Source organism: Trachurus japonicus, chromosome 14 (assembly GCF_045865225.1).
Source record: "Trachurus japonicus isolate A0001 chromosome 14, Traja_1.0".
Taxonomy (NCBI): domain Eukaryota; kingdom Metazoa; phylum Chordata; class Actinopteri; order Carangiformes; family Carangidae; genus Trachurus; species Trachurus japonicus.
The window spans coordinates 3178444-3194511 of NC_140920.1; the positions used below are offsets into that span (position 1 = coordinate 3178444).

General features: G+C 39.4%; 1 protein-coding gene across 22 annotated transcripts in view; it reads right to left on the reverse strand.

Moving 5' to 3' along the window:
• Positions 1–16068, reverse strand: part of dlg2 (discs, large homolog 2 (Drosophila)) — a 262869-nt gene that overhangs the window by 192384 nt on the left and 54417 nt on the right. For 2 of the 22 annotated variants that reach the window (XM_085797025.1, XM_085797023.1), the window contains exon 1: positions 13865–13909. The exons of the other annotated variants lie outside the window; for them this stretch is intronic. In XM_085797025.1, coding sequence (XP_085653151.1) covers positions 13865–13894 — 30 coding nt within the window. In that variant the 5' untranslated portion in view covers positions 13895–13909. Of the gene's footprint in view, positions 1–13864; positions 13910–16068 lie in introns of those variants that run through there. 22 annotated transcript variants of the gene reach the window in all.

The window sequence follows — 16068 nt, forward strand, 5'->3', positions numbered from 1 at the left end:
GCCTCTGAAATCCCATCCTTAAGGTCATACTTTGAAATACTTGAAAGATGCAGTTTCATTTTCAGGAAGAACAGACTCGAGAACAGATATTTCCGAACTGTTGTGTTGTCAAAATACCATAATCAACCACACAGCTCTAACAACCACAAAAAGTGACCTCATACAATAAGTTTATGTGCTTGCATCTTCAAAAAATGTTGTATCTGACTCATTCAGAGGTGTTTGGTTTGGGAAGCCTGGCTTATTTTCACAAGCAGATGAAAATGTTTTTCCTCTGAAGTAACGTCCCCCCGAAAGAAAAGGATCTGGCCCAGATGTTTGGAGACATCATAAACAAACAAGCATACCAGGAGAAAGGAGAAAGATTGCAAAAGAAGAAGCCTAGAAGTACAGAAACTACTAGGATCCTTTACCCAAAGGAAAGAGAGAATGAATCTGTTCCTCTCTCTGTCTCCACTAGATAACAACTGAGCGATAAGAAGTGCTGCACTGCAAAAACTCTAAATCTTTCCAAGAATATTTCTCGTCAAAATGTCTAATTTCTAGTCAAAACTAATCTCTTTCCACTTAAAATAAGACTCATCACCTAAAAATTTACTTGTTTTTAGATAATTTTCACTTCTTTCAAACAAATTTTCAATTGAGTTAAGTAGAAAAATCTGCCAGTGAAAGCAAGTTTTTTGTGCTTGTAATAAGAATGAAAAACTTGCTCCACTGTCAGATTTTTCTACTTATTTCAAGTGAAAATATGCTTGAAAGAAGTAAAAAGTGTCTAAAAACAAGCTACTTTTTAATGTGATGAGTCTTATTTTAAGTGGAATGAGATTTGTTTTGACTAGAAATGACATTTTGACTAGGAATGAGACAAATATTCTTGGTAAGATTTTGAGTTTTTGCAGTGTGCCTTTAGAGCAGCTTCATATGGTTGTGATCAAAGGTGGTTTGAGTTGGGCAGTTAGTTTACTGCATGCTTTTTGCTTTTTGCCATGTTTCCATTTATGGGCTTCACTTTTCATCTTCGGTTACATTGGAAATGAGTGTGTGGGTAATTTCAGGCAAGTCATCACAAATTAAAGCTCCGCTGCCAAACCAGACCAGAGCTCCAGAACAAGACGTTTATGGATAATACTTCTAGTAGCAGAGCTGTTAAGATCCACATCTCAACCTGAACTCAGAAGGGACATTTACGCTCTGAACCATTAGCATATGAATGTTTTCTCTAAATCCACTTAATAGTAATTCACCTCCCTAACACCCCAACATGTCCTCACTTTCAACTCAACAATGATGTAAGCTTCCAACCACGAGCAGCAGTGGCCGAGCAGACTCACTGGTTCATATGAGCACAAACAGCAAAGAACATGAACAGTAACGTAAGGAAAAGAGTGTTTCACAGAGTTTTCTTTAAATCTGTGAAAAGTTTCTAATGAATCTGAACGATGAACCATCTAACAACTTCACTTAAAGGTCCAGTGTGTAATAAATGTCAAGGTTTATTGGCAAAATCTGAATATACCCATATATATATACACTTGTATGTGTATAATTGCTATAAAATAAAGTTTGCTTTGTTTTCGTAGCCTTATAATTCTTCTTTTATATATACATATAGCAAGGGTCTTGCTTTAGAGAGTGTCGCCATTTTGCATTTGCATTTTTCAATCGCAGTGTTTTATTTTGAAAATTGTTTTAAATTTGAAAACTAACCGGATTCTCTCGTTGTTTCTTTGTGTGACTTCCTGCCCGGCTTGACACGATCGCTCGCGGCTGACGTGTCTCCGCGCCGGTCGGTCGAGAAGCGCTTCTGCCCCTCTCAGTTTAGATACTGACAAATACATGAACGCACACACAAGCTGGAAAGTTAGTGAGTTGGCTCATCTGACAGCTGTCATTTGGGAGGTGAAGGCACACTGCAAAAACTCAAAATCTTCCCAAGAATATTTGTCGTATTTCTTGTCAAAATGTCTAATTTCTAGTCAAAACTAATCTCTTTCCACTTTAAATTAACTTGTTTTTAGATCATTTTCACTTGTTTCGAACTAATTTTCACTTAAAATAAGTAGAAAAATCTGCCAGTAAAAGCAAGTTTTTTGTGCTTGTAATAAGAAAGAAAAACTTTCTACTTATTTTAAGTGAAAATCTGCTTGAAAGAAGTAAAACGTGTCTAAAAACAAGCTACTTTTCATGTGATGAGTCTTATTTTAAGTATAATGAGATTTGTTTTGACTAGAAATAAGACAAATATTCTTGGTAAGATTTTGAGTTTTTACAGTGCAGGGTTTTCCCTCTCTTGTCCTAATGTAGACAGAATCACTACGAACTGTAGGCTATGCTTTATGAGCAGCAGGGTCAGGTTGAATATTGTTACACAGTAAAAAATGAAATAAAAGAAAAGAAAAAAGAAAAATAATTACACTGTTCAGGTGCTTGAAAATACATTGACAGCAAAGAATAATGTTACACAGTAGAGAAAGTTTGGGAACCATTAGTTTAGGTCTTCACCTCATCCAATTACTAAAATACTCCTGGTCGTCCTTGTCGTGGTTAACAAGTTTTTTTGTCCTGGGAGGCCACCGTAACTTTGCTGAGTGAGCGCTGCAGTCTAGAATCTGAATGCTGGATATCACGGTTTTCCTCCCCCATTTTACACACTGGACCTTTAACCACATCAACAAACTCAACTTGGGACAGCTACTCTGCAAAGGCCAACTAGATAGTTTGTAGTGGGTTGTGTCACTATAAACTCTCTAGTTGCCCTTTGCAGAGAGTCTGTCCTCCTCACCCCTATGGAGAAGCAGACCTGTTTCCAGGCAACACAGCTGATCATAAATCTGAGTCATACGTCACACCGTACTGGTCAGAAGTCAAACTGAATCAGAGAAGAAAGTTTGACCATTGCCTGAGGAGCAAAGGTTGGTATTCTATAATTAATAGGGGTGTGACAAACTTGACGATATTTCTCGTCTCGTTTGGGGTCGCTGCCACTACTTTAAAAAATCCTAGAGGAAACACAGCACATAATATCGTTTGCACTTGAAAAAAAGAAAGGAATATTTTACTTTATTTATTTTATTTTAACTTTTATAAATTTTAGTTTTAGTTTCAATTTGTGCTTGCTTACATTATGCATGTAATGAAACATTTCAAAATGCATGTGCAACTCTGTTAAATAAAAGTCTGTTGGTCCAATCATACATTTTGTCATTGTAGTTTTCTTAAAATCTCGTCTCGTCTCGTTCTCGTGAACCCAATCTCATGTCTCATCTCGTCTTGTGAGATGAGTGTATCGTCACACCCCTAATAATTAATAATATTAATTTAACAATGACTAGATCTTTACTGTAATTTATTAATCCTCGACCTCATTAATCCTGAATCAGTTCAGCATCAGGTCTCACTGCCTTCAATAAATCCTGGTGGGCCGAAGTGCGCTGACCAGAGACCAGTCCACCGCCACGTTATGGGGCCAGAAATAGACACAAGGTGACGATCAGCGGTGTTTTGACATTTTCTGGGAGGACGTGCTCCTCTGTCGGTGAAGAGAAGTGTTTAGTGAAGCAGTCAGCGAGGGCTTGACTTTCTTTTCTGTCTCTTCCTGATTACAGAGGCTGCAGAGGATAATTAGCGCGTTAAAAAAAGAGAGAAGTGGGACCTCGAGACAGATCAGGAGGCAGCGATCGGGGTTATGGGACAGACAGAGTGCACTAACGTGGGGTGAATCCCTTTTTGTGTGTGTTGGGGAGGAGGGGGAGGGATATGTGTCTATTCTGGTGACATTAAACTTGATGCGTGATGCGAGAGTGAAAAGAAAAAATGGTTGCATCACTGTTAGCAACTAGGAAAAGGTTACAAAGCAAAACAATTTTATCTTATTCTAACACGTATCTTCATCATGCTATTACTGCACAGTATTCTTACTAGATAGATAGATAGATAGATAGATAGATAGATAGATAGATAGATAGATAGATAGATAGATAGATAGATAGATAGATAGATAGATAGATAGATAGATAGATACTTTATTAATCCCGAAGTACTACTTGTACACATATATATACACACACACTCTCATATAAAAGAAATACAATTCATAAAATGTTAGTTATCCTTATGTAATAAATCCTATATTGTATAAATTCAACATCCTTCATATAAGTTCTACTTTTTAATCTTTTCTCACCTATTTCAGATTCCAACCCTTGCAGGATTTCTACATTTTCCTCAAACATTTTTTTTTTTTTTTTTAACATTTCTACTTTTCCCCTTCAGATTTGATGTAGTTATTCTTACTTATTCTTCCCTTTGACGAATTGTAACTACTTCTATATTATTCTACTTTTACTCTTCAGATATTGTTTCATCTATATTAGTAATGGTTCAAAAATGTCTTCAAACTGTCAGTTTTAAATAAATCTGAGTAGACTTTAGCCTTTCAATTTCTTCACATCTACATCTTCAACAATTCAAATAATTTCCAACCATTTCATACTCTTCATATATTGTTTCATCTCTTCATGATTGGTTCAGCAATTTCTTCACTTAATTCAGCATTGTTTCAACAATTTATTCAGCTCATTCAGCTTCCAGCTTTCAGCATTCACCCGTATTTCCTTCAGGAAATTCATTCTCTAGTGTTTCCTGTTCTACACTGCTAAAATAGAGTAGAATATACATGGTATATTAACTTAATTTGTACAGTAGAGTCAGGTTTCTGCATTTCTGTATTACTGTATTACTCTTCTGATGTGCATTCCTACACAGGTAATACAGTACATATATAATATAATATTATTTCCTAAAGAATTAAAGTGAAAAATATATTTAGAATAAAATGAAATATAAAATAAATGATAATAATAAAGCTGCATTATAAACAATAAGACACAAATATGTCCTTGTTATGTTGAAGTATGGACGCCTATAAATATCTGCATAACAAACAATGTTCTATAAGTTATTTGCCTAAAGGGCCAATCTCTATTTTGAGACAAAGGAGAGTCAATAGCAGGATGCTTTAATCTCCACAGGGTGCTAGAGGTCAGTGTCTTCAGCAGAGGTCACACTGGCACCGCTGACCGTGACCGTGACCGTTACCGTGGAGCTGCGTGGACGACGGCGTGGGATCAGCAGGAGAAAACAACAGGAAGCCTCCTGGATCAAACCCAAACCAGGATATTTTTGAAACAGTAAATTGGGAAACAGCGGGGAAAGTGTTTCAAGCTACAGGGGCTCACAGAGAGTTAACGATTTACTACTGTAAGGTGAGCAAACGTGTGTGTGTGTGTGTGTGTGTGTGTGTGTGTGTGTGTGTGTGTGTGTGTGTGTGTGTGTGTGTGTGTGGAGGCGTGAGGTGTTGGTGAATCAATGTTATGGGATGGACAAAACGTCCACTCATCAGGTTTCTAACGACTGGAAGCTCCTCGCTGATTAACCTTCGTCTTTGTGTTCGCTTTCTGCTACTGTACCATCTCTGGTGTTTGTGTCGGTTTTGACTCAAGTCTTAAATCAGCTGTAAAAAATACACATCCAATTTGTTTTTTCTTCTCTTGGTTACATTTTTCGACTTCCTTATCCATGAAAATATTAGTTTTAATATTTTTGGCGTGGTTCCCTGGGCTGTTTTTGTCAGTATGACCCTTGGCTTCAATTGAACCTTCCTCTTGTAACTGTAGCTTTCTTTCTGCTACCATGACTTGTGTTGGGGTCAGTTTTGAGTCTTAAATCAGAAAAAACACACTAAAAGCAGTTATTTATCATTTGTTTCTCATCTCTTGGTTACATTATTAGGCTTCCTTATCCATGAAAAGTTTGGTTTTGCACTTATGATTTCAGTTTTAGCTCTAATTATTGTTTTAATCGTTGTAACCGAGTCAAAACCGACCCTAGCAACACAAATGTCATAATTTTAACCAGAGCATTTTAGAAGTTAGTGGAAAAAAAAAAGTTTTATTTTGTTTAAATAGAGGTTCCTGACAAAGTCAAAAAGACTTGATGCAATAAATGAATTTATGTGGTACGTTTATGCATTAAAAACCTGAAAACGGGTCGGTGCTGACCCCAACACAAGAAGAAGGTTAAACACGTGAACACAAACAGAAAGATGGTTTAGAAGAATTTGTGTAACTTGTGTTCTTCGTTGTTGTTGTGACCTTGGGTTTAGTAGAAGGTACAAATATCTCCATTCTTCATGTTGTTTCCCTTCAACGGAGGGAAAATTGAATTTGAGCCGAAGGTTTTATGGTTTTATGTGCAAATCATGACCACACAACGATGGGACTTACAAGTTTTAATTCGCCAAACACACTCATTCATTCACAGCACAAACTCAATGAGATAATGAATCAGTCAGTACGTTTACATGACACTTGAAAAAAACGAATTATTGCCTTAATCCGACTATAACTGGACAACTGAAGTGCATGTAAACACCTTAGGCCGACTGAAATTGGAGTTGGAGAACTCTGATTAAGACACCCAGATAATGCGATTGGAATTCGATTTTCTCCGTCATGTATACACCTTAGTCGGAGTAGAACTGGACAATGCATGAGTGCATGCTCCACAACAGTAAGAGACGGCACCAAGTGGAGCAGAGAAGCCGCCTGAACCCGGCAAAGTAAAGAAAAAAACCAACATCAGCGCCGATTCAATGCATTTCACACAGCGCAACCAGCAAGAGTGTTTTATTTTAAAGAGACAGAGAGAGAGATGAAAAAAGGAAGCCCGTATCCTATTCTCAGCGCGAATCCGGCCCAGACTGGCGCATCTGGTTGGGAACTGCAGTTGAGAATTTATTATTAAGTTTACTAAGTTGTTTATATTGAGTTTTTTAGGAGGTGACAGAAACGTCAACAGGACAGGGGGGCGTATTAACCCGCTGAAGCAACGGGTGACGCCACATGAGGGGCGGACCCCGTCAGTAATTCCATTTTCTCAGTTGCATGTAAATTGAGACAAGGACAGAAGTCCGACTTGACGCCAAAATCGAATTTTGAGCCTAGCTCAATTAAGCTCTGCATGTAAACGTACTGAATGAGAGCAAGAACAACATGATTCAACGATTAGTCGTCTAAAAGCAAAATCTGACAAATCAGATTCAACTATGAAATCTCATAGTCGGAGAAACCCCTAATTAATTCCATTAATTTTGTCTGATTGATATCGCTATACAATGACGACGGCCAGTATTTGTGATCCATAGAGATTTAAAACATTTTTCTTGTGGCAGCATCATCACAGACGTGCGGTATCCCGGTACACAGAGAGGTCAGATCACAGTCTCTTGAATAGCTACAGTACCATCTGATTTTCAAAACTGTTTTGCTTAACGGAAACCCTGGAGGCCGCATGCAGTCAACTCTCTCTCAGCTGTGATTGTTTCCAGAGAAACGTCTCAGAGCCTCAGCAGTCAGGATTTAGATCATGCCTCTGCCAACTACTGCTGCATTATGTGGACAAAACAATCCTGCTAATGCTCCTGGACCATTATCGGCAATGTGCCGCGCTTTTTATAGCTCCATCTAGTCTACAGCATCTGATTCTTCTGATCGTACAGCAGAAAACCCTCCATTAAATGGTTTTTATGACTATCTCTCCGACAGACCACAGACAGCCTTTTTCTAAAGGTCTAATCTATTCTCGGTCGTCTGTTGCAATTTTATCCGTTCACGTCTGAACTGCAGAAGTTGACTCTTGTACACAGGAGATCGGTTCATTTCAGAAAGACTCCCAGATTAAATAAAAAGGATTAAATAAACATTAATATCTGACTGATGAATCATAATGAAGTTACAGTAAATTATAGCCCTTACAGCCCCACATAAAGTAACATTTTACACTGCAAAAACTCAAATATCTTACCAAGAATATTTGTCTTATTTCTAGTCTAAAATGTAATTTCTAGTCAAAACAAATCTCATTCTACTTAAAATAAGACTCATCACATAAAAAGTAGCTTGTTTTTAGACACTTTTTACTTCTTTCAAGCATATTTTCATTTGAAATAAGTTGAAAAATCTGACAGTGGAGCAAGTTTTTCTTCCTTATTACTGCAAGCACAAAAAACTTGCTTTCACTGGCAGATTTTTCTACTTATTTCAAGTGAAAATTAGTTTGAAACAAGTGAAAATGATCTAAAAACAAGTTCATTTTTAGGTGATGAAGTGGAAAGAGATTAGTTTTGACTAGGAATGAGACATTTTGACAAGAAATAAGACAAATATTCTTACAAAGATTGTGAGTTTTTGCAGTGTAGAGCTAGGATAAAGTTTGCTCGACTTCGCTGTGCTTCTACTCAACAGTCTGTCGCTCTGTGCTCCCTGTACCACAAACAAAACCATCCTCGTTGAGTATTCATGATTGTGCAGAAACCAGATTAACAACCAGGATTTCTGTTTTGTTGCTTGACTGACCGATGAACCTTTGTGTAAATAACCACAACTGAATACATTTGCCAGCAAGCAACAGCTGTCAGCTTTAGCAGCAGACTAACTTTCAATCTGCTACGTTTTGTTCACAAAGATAAGATAAGATTAGGATAGATAGATAGATAGATAGATAGATAGATAGATAGATAGATAGATAGATAGATAGATAGATAGATAGATAGATAGATAGATAGATAGATAGATAGATAGATAGATAGATAGATAGATAGATAGATAGATAGATAGATAGATAGATAGATAGATAACTTTATTGATCCCCAAGGGGAAACTACTTTGCCACCAGTAAAAACACATACATCCACTTAACAAACAATACCAACATACCATTGCACAAAAACAGCTGTATGGACATGATTTGGACAGAGTACTCAAAAACAATGAAAGATAAATAAATAAGTATATAAGTAATCAATGATATATTTATAATGGTCAATGATATGTTGTTTTTCAACAGTAAGACAGAAAGCTCTGCTGCTGCGTTACCTCACCAGATCAGAATCCAGATGAGAGAGCATCTAAAAACACGAGTATCAACACAGCTCCTTCCTCTTTTAGTTTTTCTCTCCTTTCTATTTTCTTCTTCTTCCCATGTTGAACCACATCGCAGTACTCATCAAGCCCCCGAAGCTTTACGTAACACGGCCAACAACTGCATGTTATTATTATGCTCTGCACATTCATTATGGAGAGCTCAGTCCTTAAGGTAGTAGGGCAGAATATGATATAGTGTCATGTGGGATCCCGTGAGATGAGCACTTAAAGAGGGGAAGTTATTCCAAGAACTCTGTGAAACTGTTTTATGATGCATTCATTATGAATCAAAAGACTCACAGACACCAGAACAACAGAGGAGAGGTGCTTGTTCTTGGTTCTTGGTCACTGAATTTATGAGGAGTCAGTTATTATTGATAATGTGAGGTAGAAATTGTCACTTCGTAGCACAAATCTCATACAAATCAAATTTGCGACCGCAGCCTCGTCCTCTGACTTCGGCATCACTGAGAGGAAGTGGAGATATTTCATATATAGGCAGATATTAGGTTCAGCATTGTGTGGGCTGAAGTTGAACCTTATATAAAGCATGTTAACAATCATGTACTCCTACAGGCCCATTCCCCTGGACACTATGTAATAATGTCCGTTCAGAGTTGTGGGATAAAAAAAATAAAAAAATAAAAAATCTCATGGTATCTCACAGTTGACTCATTCATTAATGGGGGGTTTTTCCTTCTGATTTTATGGGTAGAAATGTTCACCTATAGCATATTATTGTCCCTTATTGATCATGAATCAGAAGCATAGAGCTAATTAAAGATAAGAATTTGTCATAACCAGAATTAATGAGTGCTACTATTAAACCACAGGGTGCACTTCCCTTCAACCTGAAAGATGCAGCATTCCTTTGTTTATAAAGCAGGTGATGTCGATGCAAAAAGGTCAGGATAATCTGCAATTGTTTGGTCATTTGTTACTTGTTTTAAAACCAAAACTGAAAAAAAGAAAGAAAAAAAAATCTTTTTTGTTTAGTTTTTTGGCTACTGATATTATCAATATTTCATTCGGAACCTGAAAATAAAATCCAAGTGGTTTTATTTACTGTAACTTTTGATTTTTAACCAAAAGCAAAAATACTGGAGTTAGAAAATAAATATTTCCAAGTGATACTAGTAAGAGATTTAAAAAATATATTATATATATACTTGTGTCTTGCACCCTTGTGTTTTTTTTAGGTTGAGTTTGCAGCTTTGACATTTCCTGTCAGCCTGGGGCAGCGTTCCTATTAGCTGTGACCCACTGCACCACCTTCACATTTCTTTGCAGATATTTTTTGCAAACGCACCCTGAAGTAAATTCCCATTCAAGTCAAGTAAAAAACAACAAAACAAAACAAAACAAAACAGATTCACTGAAGAATATAAATAAAGATAGATGTATCATCATACGTGTGATGGACAGTGAGTCACACTTGGCTGCCAGGTAGCTACAGCAGCTGATATTTTAGGAGTAAAAAGTCAAGCTTTTAACTATGAATTTTGACCATCAACCTGTCAAAGCTGCAGACTGGTAGTTATTACTCACTGTGGAGTCTCCAGTTGGATTTTTAACCTTAAAAAGAGCAGCACAATGGTGACATACTGTATGCTGATGGGGAAAACAGTCCTTTAGCTCCTCCTTTCCACTACAAACCCATTCACAGCCAATAGATGCTACTGGGTTCAAGAGTGTTGGGTGGATATTATGGAAAGAGACTATTAGCTTGATGATTAAGAGTAGGCTACTGTTGATGTTCTCTGCTCTACCTGTTCTTCAAGGACACAGAATCTCAATTTCTCGATTGACAAATTGACTGTTTGTTTCAGCACTAGCTGAAGCTAAAATAGCTCCTCTGAGGAAGTGGATTGTATTACAGCTGTGCCAAACAAAGCCTCACTCATGAGCACTTGTACTCAGGACCTCTTCTGTGCAACAGCAACAAACAATTCAGCCATACAGACACAGAAGGACCATTTATTCATGTTCTCATCTACTGTATGGGCAATTCAGAGGAAATTAATCTAACCTGCCTGAACAGACAAGACCAGAGTGTCCACATACAAACTCCAGACCTCGGCCATGTGACGGGTTCAGACCTTTAAAGTGATACACCAACTTTTTTTTTTTCGTGTCTTGCCTCACTCCCGAGTCCATGACCAGCAGATAGACACCATCCTTTCGACTGTGCGTGCAGTAACAAGGGAGATAGAGCCGTATCGCCCGTAATTAGCTTAGCTCAAACGCTGGAAGTGTATGGGTAGTGTTAGCCTGCCTCCTACCCGAGCCGAAATCAGCAGTCAGAAGCTGATTTCATTTTAGCTCCAAACTCTGTAAATATATCACTTTATCCACATTTCAAACATTTTTAGGTGAGAAAGTAGCCGTTGTCTAAATACCAGCTGTTTACAATTTTGTTCGCACGAATTCGGCGCTACTCAAGCTAGCCGTTGTGACCAACGCACTTCCGGTTACTTTCACAAAGTAAAACACCCGTTGCCCTTTACAGACAGAAAACCATGAGGATAGAATTTGTGCTTTTACTTTGAAATAGGAAGCTAACCTACCCTCGATGTAGCTAGCTTGAACCAAAATAAACCGTCTTTGCTTGAACCCTCCGTTTTGACCGATCTGGTCCTGTTAGCGGCATTTGACCACTCAAGATGCCTTACTGGAGAGTTTTGTCAGCTCTGAGACGAAGATCGGCCCGCCGGTTTCCGTTTAGAGTTGCTGAAGAGTTTCTCTGATGACTTTAGGTGGAGGCAGGCTAACACTACCTATACACTTCTAGCGTTTGAGCTAAGCTAATTACGGGCGAAACGGCTCTATCTCCCTTGTTACTGCACGGACAGTCGAAAGGATGGTGTCTATCTGCTGGTCATGGACTCGGGAGTGAGGCAAGACACACACAAAAAAAATATTGGCGTATCCCTTTAAAGTTGTTCCTGTGAGGCAACACTACTAACATCACTGTGTAAAAAAAAAGAAATCACAGCTCCTTCAACCAACTGCATTAATGTTACAAGACTCTCTTCTCACAGAAGGCACGAGGCACTCTGAGTGAAGGGCGGCACACGGAGGCTGACTTCCTAATGACTCCCGTGCAAAAGCCAGTGTGAATATTTCACCATGACTTTATACAGGGACTCATCGGCTCTGACTGACCCGTCTCTCTGCTCTTACCATACGTGCGCCATGCACTTCAACATACGAGGAGGAGAGAGAGCTCGATTTGTCCATCTTTAGCATGTTCCAGTCTGGATGATGGGCTATACAGTAGCTGTCTGATTGGATGGAGAGACCGTGCATGCCTATACTTAGGCTGCAAACCACTCAGTGGAGATTTTCCGCATAAATGGCGAGGAGAGCTCTGTCAGTTTCACTTAGAACGCTCCGTGAAAATGTCAGTGTGACCTCGGCTCGGTGTGATGTAAATAGTAGGCGAGTTGCTTCGGAAGGAGTTACCTGTCTGCTGTAACTTTGACTGTTGCTACCTGCATGCAGAACATCGGTTCTTATATCATACCATTATCTGATCAACTTTGAAACATGACCATCTTTTTCTCACAGGTCTAACAGACAGTAATGCTATTTTGCTGTGCTAATATTGCTAATCAGCACTAAAAACAAAGTACTTTTAATGATAAAGTCATTAGTTTTGCAGGTATTTTATACTAAACCAAAGTTCCAGACAAATAGAGACTTAACCCTGATGATAATGTAATGCCGCTGTAATGGAAATTCATTGGGGCACTGTGGTTAGATTATTTAGATATTTGAGTCTGGACTAAAAGTAGTGGCCGTCGTCCGACCAATGCTGCCATCGACACAGTTTGCATTCCCCATGACTACAAATGATCGCACAGCCAGCCAGAGTGAAATACATAGTACCAAAACCATAATTAGCTTGGTGCACATAGCAATTTTGTAATTCATATCATGCTACACATAGTAGAGTATTTCATATTTGGATGAGCGATACTGAACTTCAACACTCACTTTCAGGTGTAGTTACCCCAGTTACCCAGAAACACTCCACAAAGTCTAAAAGCATACGGACCTACTTTATATATGAGTCTTATTATAGATAACCTACAACTACATATAAAAACACAAATAAGGCAGCATCAACTGCATGATTATACAAGAAGACCGCCTATTTAAACCTCATATCTTCATACATAAAAGTTAATGGTGGTGTGAAGCATTGCTGTGAGAGGTTTCCCCCCTCTCCAACCATGTGATGGCGATTTGCTCTCAGTATCAGCCACATAAAAGATAAGAGAGCAAATCAGTCTGATCTTTTTTTCTCAGCACTGCAGCTTGCCTATAAGGTTTTGGTAAATTGTAAACATGCAATAATGTGTTGCCTCCGAGGGGATTGGGTGAGGTGGGGGGGTTGAGCAGAGGGCTGCAGCACCGGGGCTGCAGCACAGACACGACTCCACTGACAGAAGTTCAACCCCAACTTCTTCTTGCTGCACCCGGTTGTGCCTCTCTGACTGACATGCATACCGTCAGTTAGTTAGTTAGTTAGAGGGAAGAAGTGAATCATCCTCTCGCACAACAGACTATGTATACGGAGATAATAATAATAACCCACAGTGAAAGTCAATCTGATAGCAAACACAGCAACAAATCATTTACTGTATTCCAACTCACTTCAGGACAAAAGTTGGCATTTGACAAAACGACGGTCACGACAACGGTGAGGGAAGAGAAGACACAACACATGCACACGTTGAGGAAACAGCAGCAACACAGAGACAGACAGACAGACAGACAGATAGAGCCTCGTCCTCCTGCTTCATTCTCTCCGTCTCAGTCCTCTCATCCCTTCTCTCGTCTCTCGGTGAATCATTCATTCCTTCTGTGTTCCTTACCTTTGTGGTGACAATGCAAAGACAATCCATGCTGTCCAAGCAAAGAAAAAAAATCACAAAAAAAAAATACAAAAAAAAGAAGAAGCTCTCAACCTGAGCCCAAATTCATCCCCACTAACATCACCACCACTGGAAAGGGGAAAAAAAAAGCAAGAAGACACCGGTGTGAAGACAAAGGCAAGGAGGAAAAATAAAGAACGTAGGAGTTACTGAAGAAGAAGTAGAAGAAAAATATGAACAAAACGTGGGGGAGGAGAAAAGGAAGAGAGCGCACACACACTCACGCACGCACACACTCGCGCTCACATCCGCACACTCACACACGCTCTGGAGGGAGAGCAGCCACGGCGGACAGACGTTACAGCATGTGGGCCCCTCGCGAGGACCGGGATGCCTCCTCCACGGAGCCGCAGGCGATCAGGAATCCTAACGCCATCTCATCTCAGAGCGGAGCGCACGTCATCAGCCGTGGTGCACACACACACAGGAACACACACACACACACAGAGGAACATGCACTAAAAAAATGCAGCAGCTGGCCTATAGCTTCTTCATTCCTCAGCTTCTCCCTCTCCCTCTCATTCATCCTCTGCCTCTTGTTTTCAGTTCATCGTCTCCTCCTTTCTCTCTCCCTCCCTCTTTCTCTTTCTCTCTCCTCTCCTCTCTTCCTGCAGAGCGACTCAGCGGTGCTACACTATGGGATGGGAGAGAGAGAGCAAGAGAGCGAGGGAAGATAGTGAAGGACGAGTGCATCGGCTCAGCCTCAGCAGAATGAATTACATTCCCATGCTCTGTCTGTGTCTGGCTGGCTATTGGCTGCTGTGGCCGACTGCTGGAACTTCATAATAACGCACAGGATTTAATTTCATATGCAGAGCAGCAGCAGCAGCAGCAGCAGAACCGCTTTGTGACACACTTCTTTTACTGTGTGTAGGTGCTCGTGCACGTGTGTGTGTGTGTGTGCATCCCAGCAGTAAGTTACATGGGAATGGGTTGAGCTTTTTTGAGGATAATGATTTGATTTTATGATCGTGGTTTGAATTAGCTTAAGATGAGGATCAGGTTAAGGTTTAAGATCCCCAGTGCCTTTCTGTTCCTCATGTTAACATGTTTCTGGGAAAAACGGGAACATAGAGAGGGAATTGTCACGGATATAGCGTACTGTAGGGCAGGCAATAACATTGAGTGTAGACTGCATGGGGTTGTTAGTAGAGTAGCTGCACTCTTCACCTGCTGCCTCTCCCTCACCCGGCTCTGCAGACCTGATTGAAAAGTCACGCAGGGATGAAACAGGGGAAGGCGGTGGAAACTGTGAAATTATTTTTGGAGTTATTACTGTGTATTGACTGTGTCTGAGCTTGGAGCTGAAGGCTCTTCTTAAGTTCATCTCTGATGCTCCGCACAACCACTGTCACAGCGTTGCCTAGCGTTGCAGTCAAGACCACCTAAGCCAAGACAGACTACTACTTTGAGAGGGTTGAGACCGAGTCAAGACGAAGAAGGCTACTGTAAAATTGTAGTCGATCCTGAGACCAAGACCAAGACCCTGAAAATGTTGTCAAGACCGGTCTCGAGCACCACAATATTAGCGTTGCCAAATACTTACAAACTTAGCCTGTAGGTCGAGCAGGGAGGTTGTAAGGATGACTGACTGGGAAGGATTTATAGTTTTAGACAATTTATGGAAAAAAATTTAATTGGATGCGATATTAGGAGCGAAAAAGCCCTGAAATTGTCTTCCAATTTTTATTCAGAATTCTTTAAATGCTTTGTTTTTATTATCGTTTCATTAATGTCTCTTTGCTTGTCTTGTTGTTGTGTTCTTATGTTGAAATTTTTATCGAAAGCACTTTGTCCATCATTTTAGATGCTGTAAAGTGCTATATAAATAAACATTGATTAATTGATTGATTGATGATTTGAAAGTTGATAATGCAATTAGGTGAGGTTAAATGAAAAGACTATTTACTTAACACAATCCACATAACTAAACCAGATTAACAGAAAGTTATTGGTTTCTAAAACAAGGACCCAACGGCATTCTGGGTTGGCGAACAGCCTGTTAGCCTGTAAAACAGTCATGTCTACCACATTCATGTAATTCAGCACTATGTGTATTTGATTTCCAGTTGTGTAGCCCTTCACTTTACTTTATCGTAGTCAATATCGACCTCCTCTGGGAAAAAAATACTGCCCATCCCAGA